This window comes from Numenius arquata, chromosome 9, assembly GCF_964106895.1.
Source record: "Numenius arquata chromosome 9, bNumArq3.hap1.1, whole genome shotgun sequence".
NCBI classification, from domain to species: domain Eukaryota; kingdom Metazoa; phylum Chordata; class Aves; order Charadriiformes; family Scolopacidae; genus Numenius; species Numenius arquata.
This window is the reverse complement of record NC_133584.1, coordinates 4,373,242-4,394,570: the sequence shown is the minus strand read 5'-3', so window position 1 is coordinate 4,394,570 and position 21,329 is coordinate 4,373,242. Positions and strand designations below refer to the sequence as shown.

At 44.1% G+C, this 21,329-nt stretch overlaps 1 protein-coding gene across 1 annotated transcript in view; it reads left to right on the top strand.

The window, feature by feature from the left end:
* The window catches only part of FNDC3B (fibronectin type III domain containing 3B), a 216,313-nt gene that overhangs the window by 136,577 nt on the left and 58,407 nt on the right, over nucleotides 1-21,329 (top strand). The window contains exons 7-11 of the mRNA XM_074152911.1: nucleotides 2,273-2,331; nucleotides 9,628-9,785; nucleotides 13,907-13,966; nucleotides 16,740-16,878; nucleotides 17,184-17,237. Of these exons, the coding sequence (XP_074009012.1) occupies nucleotides 2,273-2,331; nucleotides 9,628-9,785; nucleotides 13,907-13,966; nucleotides 16,740-16,878; nucleotides 17,184-17,237 (470 nt within the window). The remainder of the gene's footprint in view (nucleotides 1-2,272; nucleotides 2,332-9,627; nucleotides 9,786-13,906; nucleotides 13,967-16,739; nucleotides 16,879-17,183; nucleotides 17,238-21,329) is intronic.

Genomic DNA, 21,329 nt, shown 5'->3' with positions numbered 1-21,329 from the left:
GGACCTAATATAAAAAAAATTCCTTAGTAGGACTCTTCAGTGAGAAGTCTAATGTACTTTTATTTTTTTTTTTCAATTATTTATTTGCTGGCTGTACCCAACTCCCTTAGGTCTTAAAGTCAGTTCCTGTGTGTGGAGCAGCTTGAACCTCCAGCCCTGACCTCTGAGGGTCAGAGGACTTAGTTACTGTACAAAGCGATCCTTTTTCGCGGGAGAGGGAAGTGAGATTTCTTTGGGCTTCGGGTTTTATTTTCCTCCCCTGCCCAGTGTGACAGAGATAGCATCCTTGCTAGAAAGCAGAGAGAGGAGAGAAAATTCAGTCCACATGTTTGGGATTTAAGGTTGAGAATGATTCACGCTTAGCTTCTGGGGGTTGTAATTAGGGGTGACATAATAACCATAAACTTTCAATAAAGTAGTAGCAGCATTTTTGTTACACTCTGTAGCTGCAGAAGCTGCTTCTGATTACCATCCCTTCGAGATAAGCCTACAGGACTGCTGCGGTTTCCAGGTCTGGATCCAGGCTGTTGTGGCAGTCCTACTTCTGTACTGATGCTGAAGGGAGCCCTGACTTCTATATCACCCCAGACTTTAATTACAGTTTCACTTGGATCAGCATCTCCACCTTTTCCGTAACCATTTTAGTCCATCTGTGTCGTTTTCAAGTCAGTATTATCTTACGCTGGCTAAATGCTGCCAGTTTATGCACTTTATAATACACTCTAAGGGTTATCTACTATGGAAAAAACTAATCACACTATCCTCCTCTCCTCTTCTCCTGAATTATTACTACTCCTTTCTTTTCCAAGTGGCTGAGACTAAAAGGAAACTGGGAATGCGCGGAGCAGGAGATCTGTCATTCCCAGTCCACCCCGAGGTGCATTCTTCTAGGGAGAGATGGGCATTTACACTGGAGTTCTGCCATCAGCATTCAGCCAATTCTATTTTTTTGGCAGCTGAGCACATGGAATTTTTAAAAAGAAGATGTACTTTTTTGCAAGCAGGTCACAGACAAAAATAAAGACACATTCTTGGGCTACAAGAAGTAGGTCAGGCTTTGAGGGAATCATTTGTGGAAGCTGTTGGTCTGATCTTACCAGTTTTTCTTTTTTACTATTTTTTGCTTCCTATGCCAAATTTGTATCTCTTTAGACAGAGGTTCCTGCTCGTTTTGCTTTAGGTGCAGTGTATTCTTCTGCTTTGGTGAGCAAACTTTTTACATTAACTTTTTTTAAAAAAAAAAAAAAAAGAAAAAAAAAAAAAAGGAGGAAAAAAAAAAAAAGCCCAGAAAAAATATGTTCTTAGTTTTCCATTAGAGAATACTGTAGTGGAAAGTGAGGCCTCTCTGTGCTGCCGTCCAAAAGGAATAAAGCTGCTTTGTGTCACCTCATTACTCTAAGCTGATGTTTTACCTCAAGACTTTTATTTGGGGGGGGCAGGACGGGGGAAAGGCCGATTCCACGGCTCGGATGATCGCCTCCACAGCACCTTCTGTGCTCAATTAATCCCTCTCATTTAGGGGAAGTATTTCGTGCCCTGCCCTGCGATAGCGCTGTGCAAGAGCTGCGGTACCAGGCGTGAGGTTGGGGAGGGAGGATGGATTATGGCTCGTCAGGCATGCGAATTAGCCTGGCGTGACTTTATTGCCTCTGTAATTACGGGGTGGCTGTTAGAAGAGCTTTGAGCATTATATGGTAACAGCATTTAAGGACAGGTAGCTGTAGGGTGGGTACCAGGGCTGCCCGCATGGGGAGAAGATGCTCATCCTCCCCAAGGATGCTCGTCCTCCTTGATAGCCCGGGGCTCGGGCAAGCAGGCAGGTAGCCCAGTTCTCCAGTTGCTGATGGAGTAAGGTTGTGTTTAGTTTACAAAAACCAGGATTAAGTTCAGCAATAATTGAGCTGTAGAAACCCCTGAGCCTCTTCTCTGGCCAAGCTTTGGAAATAGGATGGTTTTGCTGTGTGAAAGCAAATCCCAGTTAATAGCATTGTTTGTGCTGGACACACATTTCTACAAATAATCCCACCTTCCTCAATATCTGCAATTACATGAAGTTTCATTCACTTCTTTTTGTCTTTTATAATGTTGTAATACTAATCCATGTAACTGCATACCTTAAATTCACAAGAGCAAAACGGCTGATGCTCGTGTGCAGGTAATGTATTTCTCTCTCCCACTTACAAATTCCTGAAGAATTATTGACAAAGCTGACATTTCTGTTTAATTTCGGTCATTTATTTTTCTTCCTGTTTCCACATTCTCTGTTTTACAGAATTTGATTCCGAAACGAAAAGGGTTCAAGACATTCTTTCTGGAATGGAGAAACCACAGGTACGTGATCCCAAATTACCGCACACAAAAAAATAGCAACTGTGGTAAGTAGATTGTGTCACAATGTGCTGCTGGGTTCTGAATTTTTTCCTTAGTAGATTGTTGCTGTTGTATGTATCTACCTTGTTTTGCCAGGATATAAATTTGAAGCATCTTTTGTGCTGGTGGGTATTCGTGGGCTCTGCCCACAGAAGGAATCCCACCAGTTGCCTGTTTCCAGAGTATGTACTGCCAGTACATACTCCCAGTATGCATATGTGATGGGGAGCCCAGCGCACTGGAGTGATCTGCATAGCTCCTGCCCCCTCTCCCCTGGGTTTAATTTTATTTGTCATGAGCAATTTATGTCTGTAATTGTGATTAAATTAAGCTAATTCTATTATTCAATGGCAATTACGATATTTTACGTTTGTCTGAGCCATAAAAGCACGTGGATTGTAATGGAATTGAATCACCATCTAAATAACCATAATGCTGGGTGTCACTGCAGTCAGGTAAGGTTATTAATAAAGCTGGTTGCAGGCCCTTTGAATGGTGTGTCAAATGAAAACCAGATGAGCGTTGTGGATATAAATGAACGGTCTCAACAAGGCCTTGAAGAAGCACTCACAAGGCAGAGGGAGAGGGCTCTGCTTTGGGAGTTTTATCTCCTTCGCTCTGTCAGTGCTCAGGCCTTTCTCCGTCCAGCTGGAAAGCTCGTAAATAAATAAGCAAATAAAGAAAAATAGTAGTTGGAAAGCTCATCTAATGACTGGGTTCAATAGTAGCTGGTAGGGGCTGATACAAAGGGTTTTTACTGTGGGAGCTGAAGGGGTGGCTGTTCCTCGGCTGCAGAAGTGGCAGAGCTCAGGTGTGAGCAGAGGCTGAGATTTATTTTTAGGCTCCGTTCTCTGAGATGTTTTTGTTCTGAATAAATGCAGGAGGGTGCTCGGTCTTAAATCGCTCAGTCGGGAGGTGTCGGATCCTACTGTCGTGGCGTCTACACGAGCAGGTTCAAAGCCAGCCACAATCTAAACCAGACCCACAGAAGCGATAAATCCCAGGGGGCTACAGCCCCAGTTTGGGGTTGCAAGAAGGAAAGTTGCTTTATTTCATGTAGAAACAAGTCTCAAGACTAAGCTGAAGGCTTGAGAGAAGAGTTTCTGGGAGATCTGGGAGGAAGAAGGTGCACTTGGCACAGAATTAGGCTGGTGTTTTTTACTGAGTCAACATTTTTTTGTATTGAGGACTACTTGAATGTCACTCATCTGATAAAACGCCACAAGTAGATGCTTTTACAAATATTTGGAGAGCTGACATGAAAAATGCGTTATTTCATACTTCCGTCTATAGAGGTGAGGAGAGAAGCTATTTGAGTAGTTTGCAAGATTCTGAACTCTGTACAATCAAATTTATAGTAACGAGAGCGTTTAAGCAGAGGGGAGCAAAAAACTAAAAATAGACAAAAATCATTTTCCTTGAGTCATTTAAAAAATAGGAATCTTTAATATCTAAACCATGACATGCTAGTTCAATAATAATGACATTTAATGAGAAGATGCTGGGGATTTTCTATTATTCTCTCTAACTTTGACATTTGTGAGTAATTAAACTCATAGGAGTCTCTCAAACCATTAATTGCTGTGAATGGTTATGTGTTTGTGTAGTCAGTGTTATATCTGATAGAAATATATCATAAATAGTCAGCTGGGCCACGTTTCTTGGTGAGCCTTATGCATATATGAGTGAAAAATAAAACAATGTATAGAAAAACAATTGTGAAGAAAGAAAAGACACAATTAAAACAAGAGGGCAAAGAGCAGTAAGTCAGTGGCAAGGGGAATGATGCTGTGTCTGGAGCTGTGATGTGTCCAAGGGAGCAGGTTGGAGGCTCTGCAGTCCTGGTGGTGCTCGGAACCATCCTTAATCTACCTCATCCAGGTACTGCTCTGTGACAAAGAGACATTCATTTTTTAAAAGTCTGGTTTTGATGTGTTTGCACTGGCCCAGGTTGCCCAGAGAAGCTGTGGCTGCCCCATCCCTGGAGGTGTTCAAGGCCAGGTTGGATGGGGCTTTGAGCCACCTGGTCTGGTGGAAGTGTCCCTGCCCATGGCAGGGGGTTGGAACTTGATGGTCTTTAAGGTCCCTTTCAACCAAAACCATAGTAGATGTTGTTTCCTGTTTGAGAGACGTGCAACCAAACTGTAAATTTAATCGTATTTTTATCCCTTTGACAGCAAAAGTTTTAAAAGAAGCCTTTAGCTTTTATTTAAATGGAAATATATTTCTAATTCACATTATCGCAGACAAAGTAAGCATTCTCTAAAGCAAATACCTCGGGAAGGGGAAGGGAAACTTGATTCTGGGTTTCCGAAGTGGCAGGGGGCTGCCGGGCGGCTCGGGGGATGTCACCTCCCGCGGGGAAACACCACAGATCCACCGAGTCGGACCTCAGACACGCGTTTGACTTTCCAAAAGGCATCCTGCTCCTGCTGAAAACTCATATTTAATCGTGGGGATTTTTGCCTGAAATTGCAGGATTCGAGCCATGGTTTAAAAGCGAAATCTCGACCCGGTAATAACCGTGAATTCATTTGACCCCCGAGTCTTTCAAGCGTTGCCCTCGAGGGAGTAAATGAATGTTGCTCGCAGTGTAGTTCTCACACATACAATAAGCCCCCGAACCACACGATGCCTGTGAATGCTAACCCGGAATTTGAAAGATAATGAAAGTTGTACAGAAACATTGTTCGTTACCTGAAAGACGGGAAGGGCCGATATTCATCGGTCTTGTAACCTTATTAAAGTAGTGCAGGAGTTGGGATTCTTTCCCAGGGGCTTTTATAAAATAATTATTTACACCGCCAAGTTTTGATAGCCCAGAAAGCAGGCATTTACTGTGTAAACTGAGAAGTTTTCAGAAACTAATTAACTGTGCTTTTCACCAGCCGTACAAAACGCCTTGTGGGAGAATCTTTTGTTAGGTCTCGGCTAAAAGGCCGAGCCAGCCCTCTTCAAAGCCAGCATGGCAATTTTGGGGACAGATGAGACAGGCGGGGGTAAGTAGAAAGCAGCACGAAGGTTTACCTGCCCAGCCTGTGAAGAGGTGCTCTGGCTGCTTGTGTTCTGGTCAGATGGAATTAGGGCACCATTAATGAACAGGAAACTGGTTTTTTTCCCCTTACAGCTAAGAGTTTATGTCTGCAAGTTCAGTAGTGACATTAAGGCCACCATGGTGACGTTAGCTGTGCTGTTGCTTGCAGCGTGGAAAGAGCTGGTCCTGATCTGCTCAGCATCTGCTTGAAAGGTGCTGGTTTGCCAAGGTGTAAGCGAGAGAAGTTGGAGTTAAAGCTACTGAGCTGGTTAGCGAGTGCCCGCTTGTTATTCCCAGCGTATCATAACCCCATTTATTTAATTTATCCTTTTTCACAGCAAAGCTGGTGCTTCCTGCTCCAGGTAGGAGGCTCCTGGGTGAAGTTAAGCGGTGGCTTTGGCCATTAAATCAGATATTGGAGAGATACGCCTTTGGCTGGTAAACATGATATGTGATACCGAGTGAGTGGGTCACAGATAGGTTTATCTCTCGCCACACAAATAAATCCGGTCCCAGTGCTCGCGCTGATGTGCATGGGTACCGTTCCGCTTCCCGTACCCTGGGAGTGTATAAATTTGCCTTTTCCGACTTGATCAGGCAGAGAGTGACCCCTCGCTCGCTTTGCTGTGCTTGCTGCGTGTGCTCAGTGCAGCTCAGAACTGTATTTAGCCGTTTCTGGTGTTTATTTTTAAAGCTCCACCGGCAGTTCCTGTGTGAATAACGCCCCCAGGGCAGGGCAGCACCTCTCTCCACCCCGCACCAGTAAGAAGTTAATGGTGTGGCTGGAGCAGCTTTAGCATGGAAAAGCCTGTGCGCTGACTTCAGAAAAACAGTCCATAAGATACTTTCTCTTATTTTAAGCAGCTACAAAAGACCTAACTTTTTACAGATTGCTAAAGTTCATGAAAGGCCAGAGTTTTTTTGCCGTACGCAGAATATATACGTGTGTCCTTGGGAGTAGTCATAGAGAAAAACATTTCAATAGAACATTGGCAGGATCGCGTGCCTCCAGCTCCAAGTCTGTCTGAATTTATGAAAAACAATTATGCAAGCATATTTCCATAATAAAAGAAGCTGCGTGTTGATGGGCTGAGCTGGCATAGTGGTAATGTATGTTTAAAAAAAAGTCTATTTGGATTTTACTCTACAGTTTTCTGATCAAAATATTATTTAAAGTACAGACTTTTAGCTCTAAATATCTTTGTCGCAAGTTCATTCACATATGTGTATATATATCTCAAAAAATTAACTTATTTGTCTTATTTGAATCATTCAAGATTCCTGTAAGCTATCTAAGCCGGTATCAGTTTTCACTGGTCCAGGTTTTGGAAGCAAACATTGATTTCACAGCACCTTTTCTGGTCACATTTTTCTATGTGACTAGAGCAAGAAATCCCATGAAAATCCGTACAAGAATTTGCGTGTTCATATTTTTTACCAAAAAAAAGCTCCACTCCCTGATCAAGAGTCCCTCCCCATTTCTCCTGGAGCCCCTTCAGGGACTGGAAGGGACAATAAGGTCTCCCCAGAGCCTTCTCTTCTCCAGGCTGAACAACCCCAACTCTCTCAGCCTGTCCTCACAGCAGAGGTGCTCCAGCCCTCTGAGCATCTCCATGGCCTCCTCTGGACCAGCTCTAGCAGGTCCATGTCCGTTTGTCACAATTTCATTCACATGCTTGTGTATATATATCTCAAAAAATTAACTTATTTGTCTTATTTGAAGCATTCAAGATTCCTATAAGCTATCTAAGCCAGTATCAGTTTTCACTGGTCCAGGTTTTGGAAGCGAACATTGATTTCACAGCATCAGAAAAATGTGACTAGAGCAAGAAATCCCATGAAAATTCGTACAAGAATTTGCGTGTTCATACCGTTTGCTTACCAAAACCAAACCGTTTGCTTAAAGCTTCTTGCCTTACAACTTGTTTTTCGCATTAGGTTGAACAGAAGTTTTCTTTTTGGCAGGACTTGAGTGTGCTGCTATAAATTAAAATCTTTAACTTTTGAGAGCATGGTGTTTGAGTTAAGATGAGACGTTTCGTGGTGTCACCTACTTGTCAGTCTGTTAGAAGCAGATTTATGACTTGCTCAGGAAGAAGCTGCTTGGTATATGGGTATCACACACAACAGTTGCTCTTCAGCTGGATGCAATGTGTTTTCATGTGAGGAGTTAAATATTCTCCTTTATATAAAAATACCCAGAAGCCGGATTTGTAAGCAGGCAGCCCCGGAGAGCTGGTTGCTAATATTTCGTTACCAAATCATTGCTGGGTAAGGTGTTTCAATTGTCTCAAGAAAAGGGTAGGAAACGAGTAACTAAGCACCTGCATCATTCATCTTACACCTTCTGAAATAACAACGGTTTGCTCCATGTGTTGGAAAAGTCTGTTAAAATGATAGAACAGGTGAAATTCGATGCATAAGAGAAGTGAACAAAGAATATAAAACCTCGTGCTTTGATTCCTCCTCGTGGAGGCTAGCTAGAAAAATATTCTTTACCTTTTCACTGCCATTAAGAAAGAAAAATGTAGTCGTTTTCATTATGAAAAGGGTTTGTGGCTCTGGAGGCTTTGAGGCTTCCCTGGGCTTTTTTCAGAAGGCATGAGTAAAAATGTTGGGCTGGTTTTCCAAGATAACCAGTGCAAGTATTGTTTTTTATTTCTTTTTCTTTTGAGACAGTGGTGGTGGTGTTTTTGTTTTTCGGTTGTTTTTTTTTCTTCTTTCTTGGCTTGATAAGAGAAGGCTGCTCTCTGGGAAGATGCTGCTGGGTACGTGCGGCTGATGGACGGTGTCTCCGGTACCCTGCCAGCGGGCTCTCCTGGTGAGAATGGTGATGCTGGATCCTGGGCTGCATAGGGAAGAGTGTGGCCAGTAGGTCGAGGGAGGTCATTCTCCCCCTCTGCTCTGCACTGGTGAGGCCACAACTGGAATACTGTGTCCAGTTCTGGGCTCCCCAGTTCAAGAGAGACAGGGAACTACTGGAGAGAGTCCAGCGTAGGGCAACTAAGATGATTAAGGGATTGGAGCATCTCCCTTATGAGGAAAGGCTCAAAGAGCTGGGGCTCTTTAGCCTGGAGAAGAGAAGGCTGAGGGGAGACCTTATCTATGTTTACAAGTACCTAAAGGGTGGGTTGAAGGAGGATGGAGCCGGACTCTTTTCAGTGGTTCCCAGTGACAGGACGAGGGGCAACGGGCACAAGCTGGAACATGGGAAGTTCTGTTTAAATATGAGGAGAAACTTCTTTCTGGTGAGGGTGGCAGAGCCCTGGAACAGGCTGCCCAGGGAGGGTGTGGAGTCCCCTTCTCTGGAGATTTTCAAGACCCACCTGGATGCAGTCCTGAGTGATGTGCTCTGGGCAACCCTGCTTTAGCAGAGGAGTTGGACTAGATGATCTCTAGAGGTCCCTTCCAACTCTGACAATTCCGTGATTCTGTGGATCCGTCTAGGGTTATGTGGACCTGTGGTTCCAGAAGAATACAGCTGGCTCTGGTGGGGTGAGAAGGTTGTTTTGGTGCAGGGTTTTGAGGTACTTTTCCTGTCTTTTAGTAAAGGAGAATCCTCACCCATCTGCCACTGAGGTTGTCACACCCAGAGGTGACTACAGATCACACATGAAGTCATTCTCTTGGGGCATGAAGTCATTGATTTGCGATGTAATTTTTAATTGATAAGTTAGGCTTCTGTTGTGATTTTCCCTTACGCTTTTGAGTCAGCGTAACCTTGCAGATTGAATTGGGGTTTTTTTTACTTATTTGCAGTTGAATTATTGCAGTTTCAAATCACAAGAAGGAACAGGATGAGTGAAAAAGCCATCAGAGTTTTATTAGAGAATCTGCCTAACTAAAGCCTTACAAAAATAATGGCGTACAAAACAATCTATGGGATAGAGTCTTGTTCCCCTTAGTTCCTCTTCCCTTCTAGCCACGGCAGCAGGTACCTCCAGAACGGTGCAAGGTGTCCTTTGCTGGATGCTCAGACAGTGACGAGCCAGCTCCCTGCTGGGGGACATCTCTCTCTCTATTCCTTGTCTGGTAGAGATTAGTTTCATGCCATGAATCTGTATTTTTGTTTGTGTTGTTGATGACCATTTCTGACCTTTTTCACCTCTAGCTCTGAAATTTCCTTTTTACAGGAAACTGATTGTGAAGATACAAGCAGAAAGGAAATACTTGGAGGATAGCGTTTTTCTCAGAATTCAGAGTAACTGATGTTTCTTTTATAGGTTACAAATATTCAAGCAAGAACGGTTTTACTTTCCTGGTCACCTCCCACCGGCCTTCTAAATGCAGATAGACACAACAACGGTTTGCCTTACACCTGTACCTACGAGGTTGCCTTATCGGATAAAGGGAGGGATGGAAAATACAAGATAATTTACAGGTAACAGCATCATTTTTACACTTGTGATTTTGTTAGCAATAAATTCTCTGAGTTGTTCTGGGTTGCATTTTGGCGTGTCCATCTGTGGCAGAAAAAAGGGCTCATTTGGACACCCTCTAATTGCTCCCTCACTGTCCTGTCAGTCCCCCCTTGCTGGAGGAGCCTGAAGGGAGCTGGTTGAGTGCATGTCATCCAGTCATAGAATGGATTGGGTTGGAAGGGGTCTTAAGGACCATCTAGTTCCACAACCCTGCCATGGGCAGGGACACCTCCCACTAGACCAGGTTGCTCAAAGCCCCATCCAGCCTGGCCTTGAACACCTCCAGGGATGGGGCATCCCAGAGAAACTGGGCCAGTGTCTCACCACCTTCAGAATAAAGAATTTCTTCCAAATATCTAATCTACATCTCCCCTCTTTCAGTTTAAAACCGTTCCCCCTAGTCCTATCGCTCCACTCCCTGATCAAGAGTCCCTCCCCATCTCTCCTGTAGCCCCTTTAGGGACTGGAAGGGGCTTCAGGGTCTCCCTGGGCCCTTCTCTTCTCCAGGCTGAACAACCCCAACTCTTTCAGCCTGTCCTCACAGCAGAGGTGCTCCAGCCCTCTGATCATTTTGTGGCCTCCTCTGGACCAGTTCCAACAGGTCCATGTACTTCTCATGTTGGGGGCCCCAGAGCTGGACACAGTACTCCAGGTGGGGTCTCCCTGGAGCAGAGCAGAGGGGCAGAATCCCCTCCCTGGCCCTGCTGGCCACGTTGCTGGGGATGCAGCCCAGGGTGGCATTGAATTTCTGGGCTGCCAACACACGTTGCCAGCTCATGTTGAGCTTCTCATCCACCAACACCCCAAAGTCCCTCTCCTCAGAGCTGCTCCCAATCCATTCTCCGCTCAACCTGTATTTGTGCTTGGGATTGTCAGAAGGTCCCTAATTGCCATCCCCACCTGCCCGGCACGTGGCAGATCTTGCATACGATGCTGTCTCTCCCATTGCCAATGCAAAGGTTACTTTTTCTCTAAGGCTAAATATCAAAACCTTTGGTGTGTACCATGCAGGCAGGATAGCTGCTGTCCTAACAGGCTAAATTTGCACGGACTTGTAGAATTAAGAGCAGTAAAGCTTGCTTTTTGAGCTAACGAGCCAAAGTTGGAGGGCTTTCCTGCTTCAAAGCCTCAGAGGAGCAGAGGAGGGAGCACGCCAATCAATAGGCTATTTGGGCTCCCCAGAAAAAAACGAATTCTTGGCTCTCATCAGTCTTCAGTGAAAATTCTGAGGGATTTCTCTGTCTCTCCTTCCAGTGATCCCTCTGAGCTCACTCTGTGATCAAGTACATATGGTTTTTCCCCTCTAATGACGTCGAGGAGAGAAAATTTTGAGATGTGACCTCGGCTGTTGTGAAATAGCTAATCCTTCCCAAATCTCATTAAATAGACTCCAGGTGGTACAGCCTTTACAGAATTACCTCTCGAGACCAAACTATCTCCTTTCTTAAAACGTCCTGCAGATTAGGGTGTTCCTCCTGGTATGCTGAAAGCAGGTCTTGGGTAATATAAAAAGAGCGTCTTAATCAGGGAATGCCTGATTATTATTATTTTTTCTGGTATTTACACTAGCTGTGTGTGAGCCAGCGTGTGCATCTCTGTAGGTTAATGTGTGCTGCTGAGCTCTTAAAATGGGCAGGAGCACTTTCTGGTACTTGTTGTGTTTGCTGGTGTGACCGCTGCACATTTTCTCCTGGTTATGGAATGTCGTGCATCTGTTTTAAAGCTGCAAGTAGTGATCTGTCTCCTGCTGCCGGCCAGAAAACAGCCATTAGCTTAATGCGGTACGCTCCGGCACGAGCAGAAGTAATCACTATTACTATAGGCAAAACAGAGCCTGCAATATGTTGAATACATTGTCTTTGCAAGGAGGTGCACTCATTTCAGAGGGGAAAAAAAAACAAAACTGAGTTTGCAGAGCGTTGGACTATATGAAAAAAAAAAAAAAAGAAGGTTTTTTTGGTGGATTTCTGGCAGCCCAGCAGGCATGTGCTTTCTGGTTGATTTTGTTCTCTTGATTTTGAAATATCTCCCTGTATTTGTCCAGCTGGCTATGAAATAATTCCTTCTGCTAAACCGAGAATTTTCTTGTTTCCCATATTTTAATAGAATCGTGAATAAGCCAAGCACTTACACGAGGTGGCTATTACTTACTAAGCACTGACCCGTACCTTCATCTTCACAGAACTGGCAACACATGACTGAGCCTAGTGTTCATTTACCAGCAAACAAACCAGAAGGAAAAAGAATAGCCCTAACTCTGTTGGCTACATTTGAAATTAATAGATCATACGCTGTTTTTTTTCCTAAAATGTCTGAAATATTGTGGTTTTACTTTTTCATAGATTCATAGATTGGTCCAGGCCGGAAGGGACCTCCAAAGGTCATCTAGTCCGACCTCCCCGCAGTCAGCAGGGACACCCCCAACCAGACCAGGTTGCCCAGGGCCTCGTCGAGCTTCACCTTGACTATCTCAAGGGAAGGGGCCTCAACCACCTCCCTGGGCAACCTGTTCCAGTGTTCCACCACCCTCATAGTAAAGAACTTTTTCCTAATATCCAATCTAAATCTCCCCTTCTCCAGCTTAAAACCATTGCCCCTCGTCCTGTCACTGCAGGCCTTTGTAAACAGACCCTCCCCAGCCTTCCTGTAGGCCCCCCTCAGGGACTGGAAGGCCGCTATGAGGTCTCCCCGGAGCCTCCTCTTCTCCAAGCTGAACAACCCCAGCTCCCTCAGCCTGTCCTCATAGGAGAGATGCTCCAGCCCCCTGATCATTTTGGTGGCCCTCCTCTGGACCCGCTCCATCAGGTCCATGTCCTCTCTATATTGAGGGCTCCAGACCTGCACACAGTACTGCAGGTGAGGTCTCACCAGAGCAGAGTAAAGTGGCAGAATCACCTCTCTGGATCTGCTGGCAACACATCTCTTGATGCATCCCAGGATGTGATTGGCCTTCTGGGCTGCAAGTGCACATTGCCTGCTCATGTCCAGCTTCTCGTCCATCAGCACCCCCAAGTCCCTTTCCTCAGGGCTGCTTTCTAATACCTCATCCCCCAGTCTGTATTTATACTGAGGATTGTTTCGGCCCAGGTGCAGAACCCTGCAGTTGCTTTTGTTGAACCTCATGAGGTTCATCTGGGCCCACCTCTCCAGCCTGTCCAGGTCCCTCTGAATGACATCCCGTCCCTCTGGTGTATTGACAACACCACACAGCTTGGTGTCGTCTGCAAACTTGCCGATGGTGCTCTCAATCCCTCTGTTTATGTCGTTGATAAAAATGTTAAACAGTACCGGTCCCAGCACAGACCCTTGAGGGACACCACTTGTCACTGCACTCCATCTGGACTTCAGGCCATTGAGTACCACCCTCTGGGTGTGACCATCCAGCGACTTTATCCACTGATCGGTCCACCCATCAAATCCGTATCCCTCCAATTTGGCAAGCAGGATGTTGTGGGAGACCATGTCAAAGGCCTTACTGAAGTCCAGATAGATCAGGTCCATAGGTCGTCTCTTTTCTTGGTATTGAAAGAGATCAAGGGTCCAGCTGTTAGGGCAATAATTAAACATCTCCTTGCCCTGGTCCTCACAGAGAGTGTGCTTCTGGAAGAAAAAGCAAATATGTGTGCAAGAAACTATGCTTTTCCTCTGAAGTTCAATGACATTCAGTCTTTATAAAGTATTTTGAAATGGGGAGTGTGCAGAAAGTACAAAATTAATGTGTCAGTTTTGTTGCTTTCATCTCTGGGGGGGTTGAAAAACACAATGAGCTTCATGCAAATATCAACAAAATGTAAGGATAGCATTGAAATAAACCTTTATAGCTAGAGTACTGTATAAATTGGGGGGATAACTACTTTTCTGTTACGTATACGGAGTTTTATAAAGATTTCAAGAAACATGAATTGTGTTGACAAATTGTTGGTATGTTGTTTACTGCTGGTTTTCTGTGGTGGGATGGTTTTTCTTCTTTCAAATCATAATATGAGGGAGTCACTGGTCACTGGAAAATCACTAGCTGTGCTAAGTGTGATCCTGCTTTTCATAATTTATTGATTTGTTGGTTTTGGCTCTTTTGCTGCAGCGGAGAAGAATTAGAATATAACCTGAAAGATCTTAGGCCAGCAACAGATTATCACGTCAGGTGAGTTAAGTGCGGCGATGAATGTCGCTTAAATACAAACTCTTCGATTATATGAGAACAAATGTGAAAGTTTTTTATCTAACTGTATATTGTAGCACAGAAATGTCGTGGTCACCTCTGTAGGTGTTTTTACAGTGGCTTCTAAATATTTTCTGATAGATTTTATCTCAGATTTTAAGTTATGTGAGTGCCTTTGAACAGTGCGTGTTGCCATTGCTATAGTAAGAGGAAAAAAGACCATCTGCGTATCTTTATTTCTGCCTCTATATACAATAGGCCTGAAAGTGCTTGTCGATACCTCAAGCTTCTTAAAATTTTGGCTCAAGCAACTGGTATTTCTTCAGTTATTGTAACACAGGTGTGGTGGCACTGAAAGTTCTCCAGCACAGTTTCTTCATAAATACTCCTTGCTTCATGAAGTAAATCTGCTGATTGCAGACCCATCTGACCATAGTGATTGCAGCATTTATTAAAAATATATATATATGAATTCACACTGGCCTGTCTTGATATTTCCAGAGCTTATTTTTCTTTGATTCTAAAAATATGTTTTACACATTTATTAACTATTAACATGTTCTCAGTTTTGCTCCCTGATGTTTTAAAAACCGTCTGTGGTGTTATCTGCTCCTGTTGCATTTATTTTTTTTTTTTTAAAGACTTTGCTTATGAATCAAGGCTGCAAATTCACATCCTGTTCACTTATGCTCGATATCCCTTTAGAAAAAAAATAATCCTTTCACTCCTGTCTATTGTTTCCTTCTGTTTTTCCAGACAAGAGCTAGGTTTCATGTGCTTTTTCACATCAAGGCTGCTACTGTTTGTAAAACTTAAAAGAACAAACACTTTGCTTTTGAGCTCTAAAAAAGACCCAGCACCAAAATGTGTCTTGCTTCTCATACTATAGCTTTTTTTTTTTTTTAAGGATACTTTCTAGTGGAGGCCTAAAATGAACTTTTCAAGTAGAAGCACAAGAGCAGAAGTAACTTCTTGTAAATAAGTAAAAGGCTCGGGCTCCCGGGTTGGGCAGTGGTCCCAGCCCTCGCAGCAAATGGATGGGAGCGAGGAGGAGAAGGCTGTAAAACGCCGCTGGGCTTCCTGCTGAAAGCAATCGAGCATCGCCTTTAAAGCCAGCTTCAAACAGCAGTGGGGCGTTGAGATCTCATGCCATTTTTTAGGGGTGTTGGGGGTATTTGCCCCGTGTCCTGGCTGACTTCTTTCTCCCTACAGCTCCCTCCGCCTTCCTGCAGGTTGGCCAAATTATAAATTGTCTGTGAACAGTTAGCAATAGCTTCTGTTTAAAAAGAAGTGACTGCCAAATATAAAAATCAGTCTTAAACAGCAGCAGCCTGTATTTGTAGTGGAGGGAACTGACGCTGAAAAGGCCAGCTGTTTGCGCTTTCCATGACAATTTTTTTCTGCGTTACGTATTAACGACTGAGAAGAAATAAATCTGTTAAGTTAAAGAAATTTATGGGGCCAGCAGTTACTCGGCAGATCGCCTTGGGTCTCCTTAACCTTGGCAGCATCTCTCAGGGCACAGAAAAAGCTGCTTGTGCTTGCTCCTGCCCTGCCCAGCACAACCTGGTTCCCTCTGAACCTACCCCCCATGTGTTTCTTCAAGTAGTTGGTATTTTGGTACCTTCAGAGATGCCTGTGTTCAGTGTTGGAGTGTCTTGCAGAAGATGAAGCTCATTTTCGCATGGTTGTATTCCCCGATGGCGTGTGTTCGATGCTTGGCTATGCTGATTTCCTGCGCACGTACAAAATCCTTGCCAGATGCAGACTCAATTAATTAGTTGCATTAATTTTCACTCCTGACCGCTAACAGGTAGAGCAGCACTATAGCAGTTCTGGTGAACCTCCCCCGAAAGGTTTGATTCTGCGTAGGTGGTCATTGTACAGAAATTACTCTTATCTACTGAAAACAAATTTAGAAATTGCCCTTTCTTAAACTCTGCATTCAAGTACACAATAGTTTCAGCCAGCTCAGAGGTCAGCGTCTGGTCATGGTTTGAACGGTTTTTTTTGAGTAGAAGACTTCCAATTTGCACTTTCCTTTCGCTGCGTGGAAAACGTGAAAGGAAAAAATAACATCATTAATTTTTCAGAGAAAAGCGCTTTGTGAGGAAGTGCTCGACTATATTGTATTTGCTTTCCCACATTATTTGGCATTGTATATACCCCACTGTGTTGATCTATAGAGAGGGTTTCCCCGAAATCAAATTCGCTTTGAAGATTTTTAGTTTTATCAGAGCAATGTGCCTGAGCTGTGTTAGTTCTAATTCATGGAGTTCCCCTAAGTTGACACCTGAGCTTACGTAGGAGAACCTTGTACACATGGAAGGAGACCAGCAATTGCCACCACTTGACATGGTACATGTGAATCAAGTGTAAACCAGGCATTAAAGTTTAGACCTTTTTTTCTCAGAAGTTCATACTTTCTGTTGTATTATGAAGAGGAAAGTGGGAAAGTCCAGCAATAGGCAAGGAAATAGCGGTGGAAAGAAAAGATGATAACTCGGTGACCTATGGGAGTGTTTGCACAAAGCACTGCAATATTCCCTTTCTCCTGTGATTATTTTTGCATGCTTGTATCAAGTGAAGTAGAATAATGGAAGCCACTGGTCTGTGAGAAATCTGTCATTAGTGGACAGTATCGTGGATGCTTTGGTAGTCAAGTATTGAGGCTGAGGCAGTGCTGTCTCATCTTGATCTGTCAGCAAATGTGTAAAAAAATGTGTAAAAAATCCTGTTTGCATATTGTTTCCAGGGTATATGCAATGTACAACTCGGTGAAGGGATCCTGCTCGGAGCCAGTGAGCTTCACCACTCACAGCTCGGCACCAGAGTGTCCCTTCCCACCCAAGCCCTCGCACAGGACCAAAAGCTCCTTAACTTTACAATGGAAGGTAGGTAATGCTTGGATCGGGACAAAAAGCAGTGAAAAATATGGTTTACTGACTGTGCATAACTCATTTTTCAGTGAGGGACCTGAACTTGCTGTTCTCTGACAAATCCCTCCCTGTACACTGACTTGACTTTTTAAATGCTTGTGTTTCATTACGTCCAGCTTCTTCTCGGTATTCGTTAAGAGGTTGCCAAGCCATGTGCAAACCCGAGCTTTGGTTTCATTTTAAACTCTAGTCATTTGCCTGGGGGAGGGAATTAGTTTTCTCCATGCCCAAAATCACTTTTTATTTATTTTTGTTCATAGGCACCCATTGATAATGGTTCAAAAATCACCAGCTACCTTCTGGAGTGGGATGAGGTAAGTAGTAACTAGTTGAAATAAATACATAAATAAATGACACTTAGACTTTCCAAGGATTTGCTGAGTAAAGAAAAATAATTAAATACAGGAGAAAGTAGAAGTAGGCAAATGAAATCCTGATGGCGTTAGGTAAAGAGTTGGAAAGGTGAAAGGAGCAGTGGGGGGAAAACCTTTCATTCAGTGTATTTCATGCAGAGACAATGTTCCGCTTCTCTACTCTTGAAATCTAACTTCTTATTGCTCATTTGGTGTACTTTTATTTGTCAATTAACATTACTTATTATTTAATTACTTGTGATGTGGCTTAGAGTTCTGTTTGTGATCTCTTTCTTCTGGATGCTGAGTGCAGAACAAAGCTCAAGGGAGAAAAGGATTCATCTGTCCTACAGAGAATGTACTCAGGGTGTCCTTTACATAGTGGCAATTAACCCCCTTCTAGACAGAAAAGAAAATAAATTCTCTGTCCCAGAGATCTGACATCGCTAGTGAGCAGCGCGCTGTTGGGGAGAGTGCCAAGAGCCACATTTGCTGCAGGGTGGGTCCTGGCTGAGTCCTCCCTCCATCCTTTTCTGCCTGCTCTCTCTTGTGCAAGCTTTTCTGCAGAAAGGGCGAGTCAGTGAATGTCATCTTTGAAGGAAAAAATACAGTTTTGGGTGACAGAAGAGGCTTGAGCAACATGTAAAGAAAAAAAAGTGTTGAGTCAGGAAATGAGGAGTGTGAAGGGGTGATTAGTTGTACAGTCCGAGAAACATCTCTTGAGGTTTTTAGTAGTCTAAAACTAATATCCTAAAGGGAATATTCTGTTAGGAATCGTTTTCCTTCATTTCACTAGTAACGTGTTGCCAGAGCGTTCTGCTACATGTTGGATGTTTGGAACCACTCGCTGTGCAAGCATTTGTTTTGTGCAGTATTGCAGCAAGCGGGGTCTGCGTGATGAGAAACTCTCTGAACTCAACCAAAACGAAACAATAATTTCATAATGGCTTCCTGCCCCTCTCTGTGTAATGGAAGAGGAAAGGTTCTCAGTGAAAAGTGGAGTGTGAAGTCAGGGAGAAGGAGGTTAAAAAGACATTTCTCCAAAAGGATGGGCCAGAATGATCCATCCCATTACATAGAATCATAAAATTGTCCAGGTTGGAAGGGACCCTTAAGATCATCTAGTCCAACCATCAACCTAACTCTGATAAAAAACCATCACTAAACCATGTCTCTAAGCACTATGTCAACCCGTCTTTTAAATACCTCCAGGGATGGTGCCTCAACCACTGCCCTGGGCAGCCCATTCCAAGGCTTAATAACCCTTTCAGTGTAAACATTTTTCCTTATATCCAACCTGAACCTCCCCTGGTGCAACTTGAGGCCGATTCCTCTTGTCCCATTGCCTGTGACTTGGGAGAAGAGACCGACCCCTGCCTCTCTACACTCTCCTTTCTGGTAGTTGTAGAGAGCAATAAGGTCCCCCCTCAGCCTCCTTTTCTCCAGGCTGAACACCCCCAGCTCCCTCAGCTTCTCCTCATAAGGCTTATTCTCCAGACCCCTCACCAGCTCCGTTGCCCTTCTCTGGATGCGCTCCAGCACCTCAATGTCTTTTTTTTTGTGGTAAGGGGCCCAAAACTGCTTCTCTGACACCTTGACTGTGCAGTTGTGGTCTCTTACCAGGCTTCCAGTCACTTGGAGCCGTGGGAACGTAATGGTACTGAGCAGTGAAGCGGTGGAAACAGGAATGATATCAGGCTGCAAAGGGAAGGGAAGGAACAGAAGGTCTTGTCAGAAGAAAGACCAACAACAGACCATTAATACACTGCAAATACTTCAGATGTTAATTTTCTCCGCATGGAACCTAGTCATAATTTTGGATATACATAAGGCAATTCTAAAATGCTCTTGTCCTTTAAACCCTTTAATACTGAGTATATTCCTAGAGTTTTATCTTCAGAAAGAATTGTTACCATGTCTGCTTTTTACAGGGAAAAAGTTTGGTTCAGGCTAGCTCATGTACCAAGGGGGAGAAATGAAGGTGTCCTGATTCCCTTAGTCTGTCTATTTTAATTTCCTTGTCTTCTCAGTAACAATCCTGCAATCTGAGCTCCAGTGGATAGCTGGCCAGCAAAGATGGAAGAATAATCACAGAATCACATGGGGCTGGAAGGGACCTCTGGAGATCATCTAGTCCAACCCCCCTGCCAAAGCAGGTCCACCCAGAGCAGGTTGCACAGAGACGTGTCCAGGAGGGGTTTGAATGTCTCCAGAGAAGGAGACTCCACCACCTCCCTGGGCAGCCTGTTCCAGGGCTCTGCCACCCTCAAAGTAAAGAAGTTCCTCCTCATGTTTAGATGGAACTTCTTATGTTCAAGTTTGTGCCCATTTTCTCTTGTTCTTTCCCTGGGGTCCACTGGAAAAAGACCGGCCCCATCCTCCTGGCACCCTCCCTTTAAGTATTTGTAAGCATTGGTCAGATCCCCCCTGAATTCAGTGAATTGTGACTCAGTTACATGAGTAGTAGACTAGCAAAGTTTCCATTGGCTTCAAAGGAGTCAGGATGAGCCCCTCTTTTCAGGTATTCTGAAATTCAGTGGGATCTGAACACGCCTGCTCCTCAGGTGCTGGGATTGGCAATAGCAGTCTGGCAATAAGATGAGTTAAAATTAGTAATTGAGGGAAAACTCCACCTCTGGCTCTTTACAAACCTGATCTAGTCGATGGATGACTTTGTGCCAGGATCGATTATTCAGGGTAAGCAAAAGGCTAACCAGGAAAAAAATGGCGTTTAAAATACACCAAACAGCAAACATGACTGTAGAGGAGGTGATGCTTTCTCCTGATGCCAGCATTCAGCAAAACCAGTAAACTGTAACTGCATTGAAAAATGCCCCCGGCACTGCTGTAAGAATCAGGCCTTTGTTGCTAATTGGATGTGAAATGATCATTCCGTGATTAAGTGGTAGTAAATAAATGTTTCTCTTGTGCATATGGGTAGCGAGAGTATCCCATTCATTCTCTGTGGGAAAGGGGAGGACTGTTCCTGAGCCAGAGACAAGGACATCCCTCTCGGGCACTGTGTCGCGGTTTCAGGTGTAACTCAAAAGCGGATTCAGTTCGGATCCAGTAACCATCTCATTTTAATTTGCTCAAGGGGGAGACAGATACAGTACCGCAGTATTTCATGATTTGGTGATGGAGAGTTAATTGTTTAAGCTTATATATAGATAAATGGAGAAAATTTTGTTCTGCCACAAAGTTTTAGGCTTCTCGAGGCGAGCAGAGATGTGCTCACTTAACAGTAGCTGATAATCCAGGCCACACATCTCAGTGATGGGCCACCAGAATTTCAGACACATGGACCTCCACGCTCGTGCGTGGGCTTGTGTTTGTCCACCTACATGCTCTCTAGGTCTGTTTGGTGGCTATACCACTCCTGTGAGACAGGCAAGAGGAGAGTCTTGGATAAAATTGGGTTTTGTCTAGATTTTAGGGTTGTTTCATAGGTCCTGTTCTGTCTTCTAAATGTTTGTACATAGACAAAATCCAGTCCTGAGAGCTTGCACAATAAATGCTTTGCAGAGATACCAGGGTGTGTTAGAGCAACTGTTGACAGTTTGCTCCACAGCTTTGTGTCAGATTGAGTATCAGTCTGTTGCTTTTCGTTGCCAACATGAGCCAAACACAGAAGTTGGCTCTGGTGTGCCCTGGAGCACATTCCCGGCTTGCCTCCTGCCTGCAGAGCTGGTGCTGGCAGCTTTTATCCAGGCTTTTGCAGTGAGGTCTGGTGAAAGACTGTGCTCCGTTTCTGTACCCAGTGCCCCATTCTTCCATTTGTGTTTATTTACTGTGTTTCCTGCAGGGAACACGGTCAACAAAACCCATTTAAAATCTCAAACCCTCTTGTCTCCTTAAGGTAGCCCCTTATTGCCTTCAGGACAGGGAACTGCTGGAGAGGGTACAGCGGAGGGCTACAAAGATGATGAGGGGCCTGGAGCATCTCTCTTACAAGGAGAGGCTGAGGGACTTGGGTCTTTTTAGTCTGGAGAAGAGAAAACAGGGGGGATCTGATCAATGCTTATAAATACTTAAAGGGTGGGTGTCAAGAAG